Source organism: Thrips palmi, unplaced genomic scaffold, assembly GCF_012932325.1.
Source record: "Thrips palmi isolate BJ-2018 unplaced genomic scaffold, TpBJ-2018v1 HiC_scaffold_2, whole genome shotgun sequence".
In the NCBI taxonomy this organism is placed as follows: domain Eukaryota; kingdom Metazoa; phylum Arthropoda; class Insecta; order Thysanoptera; family Thripidae; genus Thrips; species Thrips palmi.
The window spans coordinates 1,288,962-1,301,806 of NW_023144629.1; the positions used below are offsets into that span (position 1 = coordinate 1,288,962).

General features: G+C 53.7%; 1 protein-coding gene across 1 annotated transcript; it reads right to left on the bottom strand.

Annotated features, from left to right (window-relative positions):
• Positions 1 to 9,551: 9,551 nt before the first annotated feature.
• Positions 9,552 to 12,466, bottom strand: LOC117646850 (beta-centractin). Its single transcript, XM_034388116.1, has 9 exons — positions 12,091 to 12,466; positions 11,909 to 11,973; positions 11,649 to 11,819; positions 11,406 to 11,561; positions 11,108 to 11,251; positions 10,857 to 11,022; positions 10,593 to 10,766; positions 10,415 to 10,477; positions 9,552 to 10,322 (listed from the first exon to the last, which is right to left on the bottom strand). Exons 1-9 carry the CDS (start codon positions 12,136 to 12,138, stop codon positions 10,179 to 10,181), a joined length of 1,131 nt encoding a protein of 376 aa, XP_034244007.1. The 5' UTR covers positions 12,139 to 12,466; the 3' UTR covers positions 9,552 to 10,178.
• Between the last annotated feature and the right edge of the window lie 379 nt (positions 12,467 to 12,845).

The window sequence follows — 12,845 nt, forward strand, 5'->3', positions numbered from 1 at the left end:
CCCACCAATGGATTGCTCTTCGAACGAGGAATCCATTGGTGGGGTCACACGTTCTGTTCGAGCCCTGTTTAGCGACTCTGGAGCTCAAAACGCGTCTAGAGTTTTGGCCGCCTCCACCGGTCTTCTGGCCCACTGTGCCACGGCGCGGCGCGATGGCAGGGCGCCGCCGGGGCGCGGCGATGGTTGGGGTGGTGCTGGTGGAACACACGGGACGGGCACACCGATCCGTCCAGCGTCCAGGAAACCACCTTGCAAGCGACTCCCGATTTGTCACGCCTGAGCAACATTTTGCATGTAATTAGCATCGATTAGTGAGTGGCTGGCTCATTTGACGGCGAAGAGAGTGCACGCGACAGACTGGCCAATCGGAATCTGATACGCAAAAGGCCGAAGGCCCGCCAGCCAGTGGGCCAGACAGCCCGAGAGACAAGAGCTAGGACAAGCGCGTGCGCCGGGCCGACGCGTGTCACCAGGCCACCGAGTAAAGGAACGGCACGAAAGAGTAGGGTCTTAAAAGTACCAGGACGCCGAGGGAGGCCTAACCACAGCTAGATAGATTGGACGCAGGAGTCCCTGGAAGTCAGTAAAAACCGCTAGCGCAGCCAGGTTGTTTTTCTTCAGTGGCTGGGCTAAGGCCGCAAGATTTAAATGTTTTACCGCAGAACAAAGCTGCACGCAGCTACTTCAGACATCTGACCCAGATCAGTAGAACATCATCCCAACCGACCGGCGACTGATTTGGGTCTCTAATTTGTTTTGGCGGTGTATTGTGGTTGAGCTGCTGGTTTCTGGATGGGGTCCGCTGTACAGAGCCGACTGGTTAGTCTGGTGCGGGTTTGACCTCTCTGCCTCCTCTCGCTCGGCCCTCCTCCTCCTTCTCTCTCTCTCTCTCTCTCTCTCTCTCTCTCTCTCTCTCTCTCTCTCTCTCTCTCTCTCTCGTCCTGCCAGAGAAATTACGATACAGACTGCCAAGGGGAAATCGGACACGTCGTCTTTCTGTGCAATGCATGGCACTAGGGTTTCGTGTGGTTTTGCTTCATTTTCCAATTGAAGGATGTCGTGCTCACTGGGAGGCATCGCGCGGCATCGCGGCGAGCAGCGGGGGACTTTGCGGACGGCCGTCGGCCGTGTCCGGGATGCTGTAGGCACCGAGTCACCAGTCAGGTCTCGGGGCAAAGTCCCCTCTCTCTCTCTCTCTCTCTCTCTCTCTCTCTCTCTCTCTCTCTCTCTCTCTCTCCCCCTCCTCTCTCTCTCTCCTCTCTCTCCTCCTCTCTCTCTCTCTCTCCTCTCTCTCTCCTCTCTCTCTCTCTCTCTCTCTCTCTCTCTCCCTCTCTGGTGACCTGGGGCGGCGGGTAGCGCCTGTGGAGGACAAGGTAGGCAACGCCGTGCGACTGGCGCGTCGGCAGGATTGCCTACTCGCTGCTGCGCGGGCGCTCCAGTCTCCGCCGTCCAGCCGGCCTGCACTGTGCCTGCACTGTGCGATGCACCAGGCCTGTGTTCTCCCTGCACGCCAATATCATGGCAACACTGCACCAGACACCCAGGGCTAAGCCCAGGGCGCCCGGCCGCACAGTGGGCCAGAAGGCCGGTCATCGTCATCGGCGCTGTTAGGCCTCAGCAGACCTCTAGCGTTCGAGTAAGCAGCTACTGTAAGCGAAGGAGGCCGGTGGAGGCGGCCAAAACTCTAGACGCGTTTTGAGCTCCAGAGTCGCTAAATGGGACTCGAACCGAACGTGTGACCCCACCAATGGATTGCTCTCCGAACGAGGAACCCATTGGTGGGGTCACGCGTTCGATTCGAATCCCATTTAGCGACTCTGGAGCTCAAAACGCGTCTAGAGTTTTGGCCGCCTCCACCGGTCTTCTGGCTCACTGTGCGCCGTCCTCCGCCCACCTGTTGACGCGCCCCGCCATGGCACCGCGATGGCACCGCCACCCTTGGCCTTCGCCCTTGGGGCCCTAGCGGCCCGCACGCCGGCGAAATGGGCCACGTTATCGGCAGCAAAGGTCCAGACCGAGCCCTGTCTCTCTCGCACCCATGCGGGACCGCCGTGAGTGCGGGAGAGAGAGAGGCCCCCCTCGGAATCAGTCTGCAGCCCCGGCGCAGCCCGCAGTCCTAGCTGTGCCCGCCCGTGCCTGTTTATTTGGGTCAACAGTGCCGCGGTCCTCAGTCTTCAGACGGCGACGACGCGGACACCGGCCAGCACCGCGCAGCACCGCGCGTCACGACAACAGCATTATCGCGCGCGCGCTATTCGCAGTCGGCCTTTATCGCCAAAGTGATTATTGGCAGACACGCGATAGCGTTCCGGATCGTGGGCCGTGTGGATAGTGCAGGTGCCTCCAGCATGCGCTGCGGATAGTGCAGACGACTCACCGCGCTGCGGATAGTGCAGACGACTCTCCGCGCTGCGGATAGTGCAGACGACTCTCCGCGCTGCGGATAGTGCAGACGACTCACCGCGCTGCGGATAGTGCAGACGACTCTCCGCGCTGCGGATAGTGCAGACGACTCTCCGCGCTGCGGATAGTGCAGACGACCCTCCGCGCTGCGGACAGTGCAGACGACTCTCCGCGCTGCGGATAATGCAGACGACTCTCCGTGCTGCGGATAGTGCAGACGACTCTCCGCGCTGCGGATAGTGCAGGCGGCTCCAGCCCGCGCCTGTGGCGAGGACGGCGGATGCTAGCGGTGGACGCTACACTGGGATGCACGACACGGCGTGACAGACACTCCGAATTCCCGTCGCCTCGCCAAGTTCGCCGAGTTCGCCGAGTTCGCCGAGCACGCGGGCCGCCGGGCTGCGCCGGGCCAACAACACGCTCATTGAGCGCGTCACCGCAGTGCCGCTGTCCGGCCTCCGTCTCTCTCGCACCCGCTGGGGGACGGGGCGTCAGTGCGAGGGAGAGAGCGCGAGGCGTAGGCGTAGCGGTGGCTTCTCGGAAGACTCGGAAGCGGCAAACGGCGTGCTACGCGGTGCTACGCGGTGCTACGCCACTGCAGAGATAGGCATCGTATCGCTGTGCGTCGCTGTGCTGCTGACCGCAGCCGCCCCACCCCGCCCCACCCCTAAATGCCGGAGAGTTGACGAGTCCAGCTTCCCGAAGCGGCGAAGCGGCGAAGCGGGCCGCAAAACGGCGAGGCAGTGTGAGACTTTCGGCCGAATCCAGGAGGTCTCTGGCCTCCTTGTAGTGCGTGACGCTTCGCAAGGCGGCGCGGCCACGTCGGCGACCTGGTCGTGGGACGGACTGCTGTCTCTCTCGCACCCCGACGGGCCGGCCCTCGAGCGCGACAGAGACAGAGCGATCAAATGACGACTCCTCGGAGTGATTCTGCTGGAGAAGCGGGCCGCGCACAGTGGGCCAGAAGACCGGTGGAGGCGGCCAAAACTCTTGACGCGTTTTGAGCTCCAGAGTCGTTAAACAGGACTCGAACCGAACGTGTGACCCCACCAATGGATTGCTCTCTGAACGAGGAATCCAAAGATGGGATCACACGTTCGGTTCGAGTCCCATTTAGCGACTCTGGAGCTCAAAACGCGTCGAGAGTTTTGGCCGCCTCCACCGGTCTTCTGGCCCACTGTGCCGCGCTGGAGACTCCAGAGCCGAGGTGCGCGGAGGTGCAAACGCCTCGGCTCCCGCCACAATCTGACGAGTCATGAGTTCCTCTACTTGACGCGTACACAGTACACACAGTACACAGGCCCCGTGTCCTTGGCCGCCCGGCAGCGGCCGAAGGGTCAGCAGTTTCAGATCAAGACACGCCAAAAAATGAAAAAAGATTTAATAAAAAAAACGACAAGAAATGCGGCAGAGGTGTTTCGGCCTGGGCGAAATTAGGTGACCATGGTGTGGCCGTCTTCGAGTGAACCGACGAGTAATTTATGTGGGCCCAAAAAGAAGTGGATTGAGCAAGAACAAAAACAACAAAAAGACGTCTGTACAGGGCTCGCCCTGCTCAGACCTGTACTGTACCTGTACAGAACTGAAACAAATTCGTCTTAAAGAAAAAGGAAAGAACTCGGCAGGAATGCCTCTGATCATGACGACGCCTTCCTCGCGAACTTGTGAAACGCTAGTCGGAAATATTCATTCCAAAAACCCGTCTCTCGAGCCAGAGTCTTCGTCATTTCGCGTGCATCTTCAGAGCGCGATAGTTAGTCGGAGCTAGCGTGGGAAAAAGGAGCGAAGGTGTATCACGTTATTTGTATTTTGTACGACGCATTAATTGTATCATACAGTTGTTGTTGGTTCGTTTCATTTTGTCCGCGGCCGCGCCGTGGTGGCCGGCCAGCAGAGCGGCCGTGAGAGTAGTTTGTTGTTGACGTTCCTTTTTTCTACGCGTCTTGCTGTGTTACGTGTCGTCCAGCTACTCGGTGAAACACACACACACACACACACACACACACACACACACACACACACACACACACACACACACACACACAAATCACGCACACGCACACGTCCACACTCGCCAACTCACACAGACACACACACACACACACACACACACACACAACGACCCGCGGGGCACGATAATAGGAGTGGATTTCCCCGTGCCCCCGACACCAAGAGTGTATGCCGCCGAGTGGCCACAAGGTGCCGCCCGGCGCAGCCGCATTCAATCCGTATTTAATGCGATCCATTTTGGCGTTCCTCTCACGAACGAGCACTGCACACACACACACACACACACACACACACACACACACACCAAACGCACGCACCCAGAGAGTCTTGCTACACGCGGCGGCGTGCCACACGCGCGTGCGAACCACAGGGACAGAGTTGACTAGACTGCTATATTACCGGCCGTGCCGTGGCGAGCCGCAGCGCGGCGGCGCCGCCGCAACCCGTGAGTCCGGTTTGGGATTCGCATCCACAACAACCAACCAGCCAGCCCACACATTCGGCCGGCAAGACCTAAGAAAGAAAAAAACTAAAAAGAACGCAACGCACACGACCAAAGAACATGATAAAAAGAGGAAGACGTTTATTAAAAGATTTAAAAGGCTAATATGGTGACGGCACTCGCGGCGTCACGGACTGGGCCTACGCCATTGGCGGGCCCCGCGGGGACGTCATAGCCGAGAATGCTAATCCGTGTGATCCTCGGACGCGATTCCGGGCGCTGTGAGCTTTTGCGGTGTGGGAGTCGCCGCGGTCCACGGCCGGTCACTCTAAAAACGAACGCTCCGCCTCTCTCGCACTCACGCGGCGTTCCAAGAACGGCCCACACACTGGTGAAACAAAAGCATCAAAATTATGCCCTTAAAGGGCATAAATCGTTAATGCCTTTGGGAAGGGCATTAAAATTTTACTTGAAATTCCTATACCATTTACGCCCTTCCCAAGGGCATAAAACGATTTATGCCCTTGGGAAGGGCGTAAAAGAGTATTTATGCCCTAAAGGGCATACTTTTTATGCCTTTGTTTTACCAGTGCAGGGCCCGATGGACCAGGGCCAGGGCGGCCAGGGCCAGAGTAGACGCCGCGGCGGCAGGTTGACCATGGCGCATCTGCACAACTAATTCTGAACTCGAAGGCCGGGTTTGGACGGGCATAATATGACTCCAGAGGCGTGTCGCTGTCATTTTTCGTTTTTTTTTTCAGCGTGTGCGATGCGCGAGTGACACCGGAAGTGACGTCAGAAGGGACGGAGGGCGCCAGCCTGATTGGCGGGAACGATGAGGAAAAGGGCGCGAAAGGGCGAAAGGGCGCGAAGCCCCCGGGCAGCCCTAAGAAGGACGAAAAACAAAAGGGCTGAGTCCGTCACGGCGGCGTCGCGGCGTCGGGAAGCCACATCGCAGCGCCAATGATGGCGTTGCAGCGGCACTAACGAAGACCGCATTTAGATAAATTTATAGTCCTTTTGGGGAGGGGCGGACGATGACGGCTACAGTCCTGCGGTCAACAAACAAGCAAATAAACACACACATGCACACACACACACACACACACTCTTTCCACAAGCACGCCACAGACGGGCAAGTGGCATAAGAATCACCACACTGCGGCTGATGAGGAGCGCCGAGGAAAACGAGAAAAAGAGGAGCAAACTGGGAGAGAGGGAGGGAGAGACACAGCGAGAGGGGCGTCCTAACCTAGGAGAAGCTGCAAGGCGTTGACCGGACCGAACAGCAAGCCACAGCGCGGACCAGTGGACGAAGTGTTGGCGAAGGGGGAGGGGGCAACAATGGGTCGCAGGCTGAAAAGGAGGGGGAGGGGGCAACAATGGGTCGCAGGCTGAAAAGGAGGGGGAGGGGGCAACAATGGGTCGCAGGCTGAAAAGGAGGGGGAGGGGGCAACAATGGGTCGCAGGCTGAAAAGGGGGGGGAGGGGGCAACAATGGGTCGCAGGCTGAAAAGGAGGGGGGGGGGCAACAAGGGGGGCGCCCGAGGCTGAAAAGGAGGGGGAGGGGCAACAATGGGTCGCAGGCTGAAAAGGAGGGGGAGGGGGCAACAATGGGTCGCAGGCTGAAAAGGAGGGGGAGGGGGCAACAATGGGTCGCAGGCTGAAAAGGAGGTGGAGGGGGTAACAATGGGACGCAGGCTGAAAAAGAGGGGGAAGGGGCAACAATGGGACGCAGGCTGAAAAGGAGGGGGAGGGGGCAACAATGGGACGCAGGCTGAAAAGGAGGGGGAGGGGGCAACAATGGGACGCAGGCTGAAAAGGAGGGGGAGGGGGCAACAATGGGACGCAGGCTGAAAAGGAAGGGGGAGGGGTGCAGTGGAGCTGTGAGGCTGCGGAGCGCTGCGGAGCTGTGAAGCTGCGAACGCTGCGAAGCCCGACAATGCAGCAATCCAGCCGAGTCACGACCACTGCAAGGGACCGTCATTTCTTTGCGGTGGAAAGTTACTCTCGGCGAATCCAGCCCGATCCAGCCGGTCCGTCGATCGCAGGGCACACTCTTCAGTCCTCGCCGATTATTTTGAACGAACGCGTTGCTGGCCCGGTGCTGGCTGACGGGTCGAGGCACAGGCCGTACCGCTACTGGCTGCCGTCTCCCACAGTGGGCCCGAAGACAGAAGACCGGTGGAGGCGGCCAAAATTCCAGACGCGTTCTGAGCTCCAGAGTCGCCACTCGAATCGAACGTGTGACCCCACCAATGGATTCCTCACTCGGAGAGCAATCCATTGGTAGGGTCACACGTTCGGTTCGAGTCCTGTTTAGCGACTCTGGAGCTCAAAACGCGTCTGCAATTTTGACCGCCTCCCGCGCACTGTGCGTCGGCCACGTCGGCCCGTCGGCCCAGCGGAGCGCCTAACGAGTGCCGGGTAGGCAATCCGCGCGCACGCCCGGCGGCCGGCTGGCCTGCCCTCACGGGGCCCCGGGCCTGCCCGGGCCCAGCAGACTCATTCCGAGAGTCGCCGTTTTAGTCGCTCTGTCTCTCTCGCATCCCTCCGAGGCAACCCATGAGTGCGACAGGGACAGAGCGACGCAGACGACTGTCGGAATCCGTGTGCAGGGACTCTGCCTGTCTCTGCCAGGCCAGGCTCTGCACGCGCAGCGCTCGCTGCACGCGTCGACTTTGACTTTGACTTCCGCGACGGTTTAGCGCCTCGGTCCCAGGGACTCAGGGACGCGGCCAAGGCGAGGCGAGGCAAGGCGAGGCAAGCCCAAGGCCCCTAGGCCGAGGGCTGGCGGTGTCTGCCTGCCTGCCCGCCTGCTTGCAGTGTAGTCTCACGGAGGCACCGACACCGACTTGACCCGAATGAAACCGATTCACACCGCCCGGCGCGCGTGTCAGCACACGCTGTCCCAACCTCGCGCACAGTCCTAGAATAGCGTGCAGGATCCTAGAACTCTACTTTTGATTCCGGGGAGTCGCTCCGTCGCTCTGTCTCTCTCGCATCCCTGCGGGACGCCGCATGAGTGCGACAGAGACAGAGCGACGAGACGACTCTTGGTAATCAGTGTGCAGGTTCGATTAGATTTACGCACGTGTCGGTATGCGGAGTCAAATAAGTCAAGGTCGCACAGTGGGCCAGAAGGCCGGTGGAGGCGGCCAAAACTCTAGACGCGTTTTGAGCTCCAGAGTCGCTAAACAGGGCTCGAACCGAACGTGCGACCCCACCAATGGACTGCTCTCCGAACGAGGAATCCATTGGTGGGGTCACACGTTCGGTTCGAGTCCCATTTAGCGACTCTGGAGCTCAAAACGCGTCTCGAGTTTTGGCCGCCTCCACCGGTCTTCTGGCCCACTGTGGGTCGGGAATCAGCATGGGGTAGCCAGTAATAGAGCGATGCGATCCGCGCTGCTTTTTGCGACCTCGTGCCTATGAACGTGAACTGTGCGACAGTGGGGAGGTTTTTGTTTCCAGGGTGGATCCAGGCCGTCCTTGCAGTGCTGCGGACACCTTTCGTCGATGATTGACCACGTGTTGCCACGTGCTGGACGAAGGTCCGAAGGCCCGAAGGCCCGAAGGTGCCGGAGGTTGGTTTAAGGCCTTCCCTCTCCCTTCCCCGGGGTGCAAATACGGCAGGAGGGGAAGGGGGGGGGGAGTTAGGGGCTGCGTTGCCATGCCAACCGAACGACGTCACGGCGTCACCGCCTCGCCCGCTTCGCCCCTCCGGTCAACAAAGTGTCGGGGTGGCAGCGAATGATACGTCCCTTGACGGGCGAGCGAGGGTGCTTCGGAAAAAAGGAGGAGAAGGAGGGGTCGTAATAGGAGCCGTCAGCGCTGGCAGCCGGGCGGTGGACCGGCTAGGAGCGTTCCCTATTGGAACACACGTTATTTCACGCCGGTCGCTTCGAATTTGAATAGAAGCACGTGATAGGCTGGCTGGGCCACAAATGGTCACCTCAGCTTCAGACCGCTGCTGTTGCTGGCTGCGGCCATCCTCTTTTTTTTGTGGGGGGGGGGGGCTTTTGGAGCGCTTAAAGATCATGTGTGGTCTATAGCCCTTAATGGTAATAATAGCGAGGTAGGCCACCGCTCTATCCTGCAGCACCGCGGCCAGGAGGCGGTGGCCTACCCAGCAAGGCGTTCGAGCCCCTCTGGCCGAAGTGTTCGGTAAACAGCACGTTCGTGTCCTTCTACTGGCACTAGCTCAAGGCGGGGCCTTGTGGGTCACGCGTAAAAGTGGCTCAGAGCGCAGAGGAAGAGGCCGTCGCGATAGAGGATCAAGGTTTCCTTAGTCTCGGAAGCCCATTTCAGGTGTGATTGGTGTCAGGAGAATAAACTTGAACCACTATGTAGTATTAAACACTTTAATAATTTAATACCATATAAAAACATACAAAGATTGAATTAATATCTTATCTAACCATCCTTTAGTAGTCAGTTGTACAATTTATCTTTTCAAGATGAGAATAGAAGCTAAAATATACAGGTAGAAAATACCAACAAGCCAAGTCACTGGTGCAAAGCTCCTTTTACATCAAGGCAGTGTAAAGAATTTACAGTGAAATGATATTTTGAGCTTAAGTTCTATGGCCATTGTTTATAAATTTGATTAAATTATGACGTAGAGCACCAGTGCTTGGTTTGAAAAATGCACATCGTGTTTCAATTTAAGATAGGCTGCTTCTCAGAGCAAAGGGTCCCGAAGTATGACAAAATGTATTCAAGTGCCATGGCCTGCACAAAAATGCAATAAGCAATAGATAAACAAAGAATAAAAACTACTCTTTTTTGGAAACACAAATTTCATTTGTCGAGCCAGTTCATTAATGAACAAGAGAGACAAATTAGACGCATTACAAGATATCATATCTACATTAGTATTTTTTAAAATCTCATAATCATAATTAATACAGAACTATGCATTGCAAAATAATTAACAAACAATGTAAATCACGGGAGGTACAAATTTTTCACAACTAACTGCACAATCCTTTACCTGGACAGTCAAGGAAAACCACAAGCACCAACGAGAAATTATAAAAAGAATGTGATAATGCACGACACACACAATCAATAGCAAAACTTCCGAGACAAAATATATCATAATATCAAATAACATGATGGTAGTTGGAAACATTCAAATAAAAATTTCAGTCACAATTGATAGACATAAATATTGTAAGTTAGGGTCGAGCTGGTCACAGCCTTCAAAAATAAATTACTCATTGTATCAACTGCGATATCCAAACCCCAGGAAAGCAAAGCCAATCACAAAATGAACTGTACTTAAAATAATCATTCCTATTGAATGCCATCTAAGTTATCTAGAATGTTTTTCTTTGAATTGCTCTGTGTCCCTCTTCATCAAATTCTCTCTTGGACACCCACATCCGTTTGAATGTGTCCAAGGATGCCAGAATTGATCCACCAATCCATGTGGAGTAAAGACGTTCTTGAGGTGCAGATATCTGTTTGAAAGAGAGACAATTAGTATTGATTAGTGTAATGAAAGATTCCTCATTTAAAAAAGAGGGCAAAAGGTTCTTAATTTCTAACTTACCCTGATTTTTACATCTTTGGGAGCAAGCTTTTTGATTTCTGATAGAAGGCGATCTCCAAAGCCCTGAAAATGTGGATCAGATAAATGAACAATGGGCATAAGACAGAAGTTTTGACCAATAGAATCATAGCCATAGCTCAATAAAAGGGTATGGAAAACAAAATTTTAAGGCTATTACCTTGTATAAAGTAGAACCTCCAGATAAGACAATATTTTGGAAAAGAACTTTCCTAAGATCTAGATCAGACTTTGTGATTGAAAACAGTAAGACTTCATGAAGTCCCTCACATTCCTCTCCTATCAAGTCTGGTCTGAACAAAACTTCTGGAGCACGGAAACGCGCAGAGCCAATCTAAAGTCACAATAAAAGAAAGATTAAATTAATTTAATGATTTTACAGTACAGACATTGAGTTTGAAAAACCTTATGGACCAAACTTCACCTCAAGTTTGCTACCATCAGGAAGGGTGAATTGGAATTTCTCTGAATCCATAGTTTCCTCTTTCAAAGGCTGATTTGCCAGGAAACAACACTTTTCTTTAATTGTACGGACTGTTTCAAATTCAGCAGTAGTTCGGAAGTTAACTCCTTCCTTCCGTAATAAAAGCCTAAGAACAAAGAGAAAGTGTCAAAATAGAAAAGAAATAAATTGGGGGGAAAAAAGCACAATTTAGAGATGATAATAGAAATTACCTCAAGTGCCTAGTGACATCCCTGCCGGCAACATCGACTCTCATGATACTGTGGGGCATGGCAAAACCCTCATAAATGGGCACAGCATGGGTGACCCCATCACCAGCATCCAGAACGACACCTGTTGTACGTCCAGTGGCATACCTAAAACATTACACATTTTGTTCATCAAGTTGTGAAATAAAACACTTAGACAAAACAGAAACAAAAAATGTTTCAACAACCCAAATTTTTTAAGGGGTTATAATAACATTTAGTTTTTTTTTTTGTTTTTAAATTAAGAAAATTTTAGACTTACAAGCTCAAGACAGCTTGCATGGACACAAACAGAGCAGGAACATTGAGAGATTCAAAGAATATTTCTGCAGCCTTTTCTCTGTCTTTCTTCGGATTTAAAGGAGCTTCCGTCAGAAGAACAGGGTGCTCCTCAGCAAATGCCTGAAGTTGATCATTACTGAAACATTTAAATAAGCAAAATTAATAAACCACAATTCACCTAATAACGCATTGACTCAGGCACATCAAAACTGGTTAAGGGTACCTGTAAATGTACTGCCAGATGCGTTCCATATCATTCCAGTCAGTGACAATGCCGTGTTCCATAGGGTAACGAATGCTAAGCAGACCACGATGTTCTTCCGCCTTGGGGCCCACAAACAAATCACCTTCTAGGGCGCCAGCCATGACACGTACATGTTTAGGCCTTCCAATGCTAAAAGAAAAGGTAAGATCCAGCGATTTAATTGACAGCTGACTATGTATGAAAGGGAAGTGTCACAAGATGAAAATCAAAGTACTCACTAATTCGGGAAGCAGCATTTAGGAACTTGGTCACCAGCGAATCCCGCTTTGATGACTCCAGATCCCTGCAAAACCGTAAAATAAAGTGTAAACATGGGACTGGCAACATAAAGGGCCGTCACAAAGGTGTTCCGGACATGTCATGTACAGGTTAGGTTCATTATCAACATAAGTTGACTTACATTGTCAATGACCACCGGCTGATTCACAATAGCATCATAGGGCTCCATCGTGGTAGCTAAGAATTCTACTTTTTGCAAAGACTTGAAGCCGTAGCGCCGTTGCTACTGGTCTACTAAGAATCTGACTGCTATTACCAGCCGACTAGCCTAACTAGCACGTCAAACTGGACTTGGACGATAACTGCACTCAACCGTTCAAGTGTCCAGCTGTTTTCATCAACACATTCTGTCAGGCCCAACTAAATTCATTTTTCAACAAAAGTGAAAATAGGCAATGGCTGGCTTTTTCAAAGTACTGTGACACTTGACAACCCAAAACTTAACCTCCTGCTCGGTTTCTTGAGAGGGGCGGGGGCAGGGAGGGGAGGGGGGAAGGCAGTGAGGGGGAGGAGGAGGGGGGACGGGGAAGGCAGAAGAAGGTGCGGCCGTCGCGTCACGAAACACTAAAATGTTGCCACATGACTCGTGAAGCACTGGCACTCGGACTGGGTTGAAGGGCTTTCAGTCATTTTAGGGTTTGGTCAGAAGTGTGCGCGAAGTCTGAAAAATTCCAATCAACTTTGGTTGAAGGAAGATGAAAGTTCGGCAATAATTTGGAAAAGGACGCGTGTAGTGGTCAAGCTGCATGGCGGCAAGGCGCGCCTGAATTCAAACGCTTTCGGCTCGAGACGTGTGGACTTGTTGGTCGAGGCCAGTCCGCAGTGTCATGTTTGAGGAGCAGCTTTTATGTGAGCCCCGGAAAGTGCCCATCCTTT

What these genes read in the sequence shown, in the direction of transcription:
- LOC117646850 (XM_034388116.1), bottom strand. Translation starts at nt 12,138, where the DNA reads ATGGAGCCCTATGATGCTATTGTGAATCAGCCGGTGGTCATTGACAAT. An exon ending in AGCCGGTGGTCATTGACAAT is followed by an intron (nt 11,974 to 12,090) that starts GTAAGTCAACTT and finishes ACGGTTTTGCAG; the next exon opens with GGATCTGGAGTCATCAAAGC. An exon ending in AAATGCTGCTTCCCGAATTA is followed by an intron (nt 11,820 to 11,908) that starts GTGAGTACTTTG and finishes CTTTTCTTTTAG; the next exon opens with CATTGGAAGGCCTAAACATG.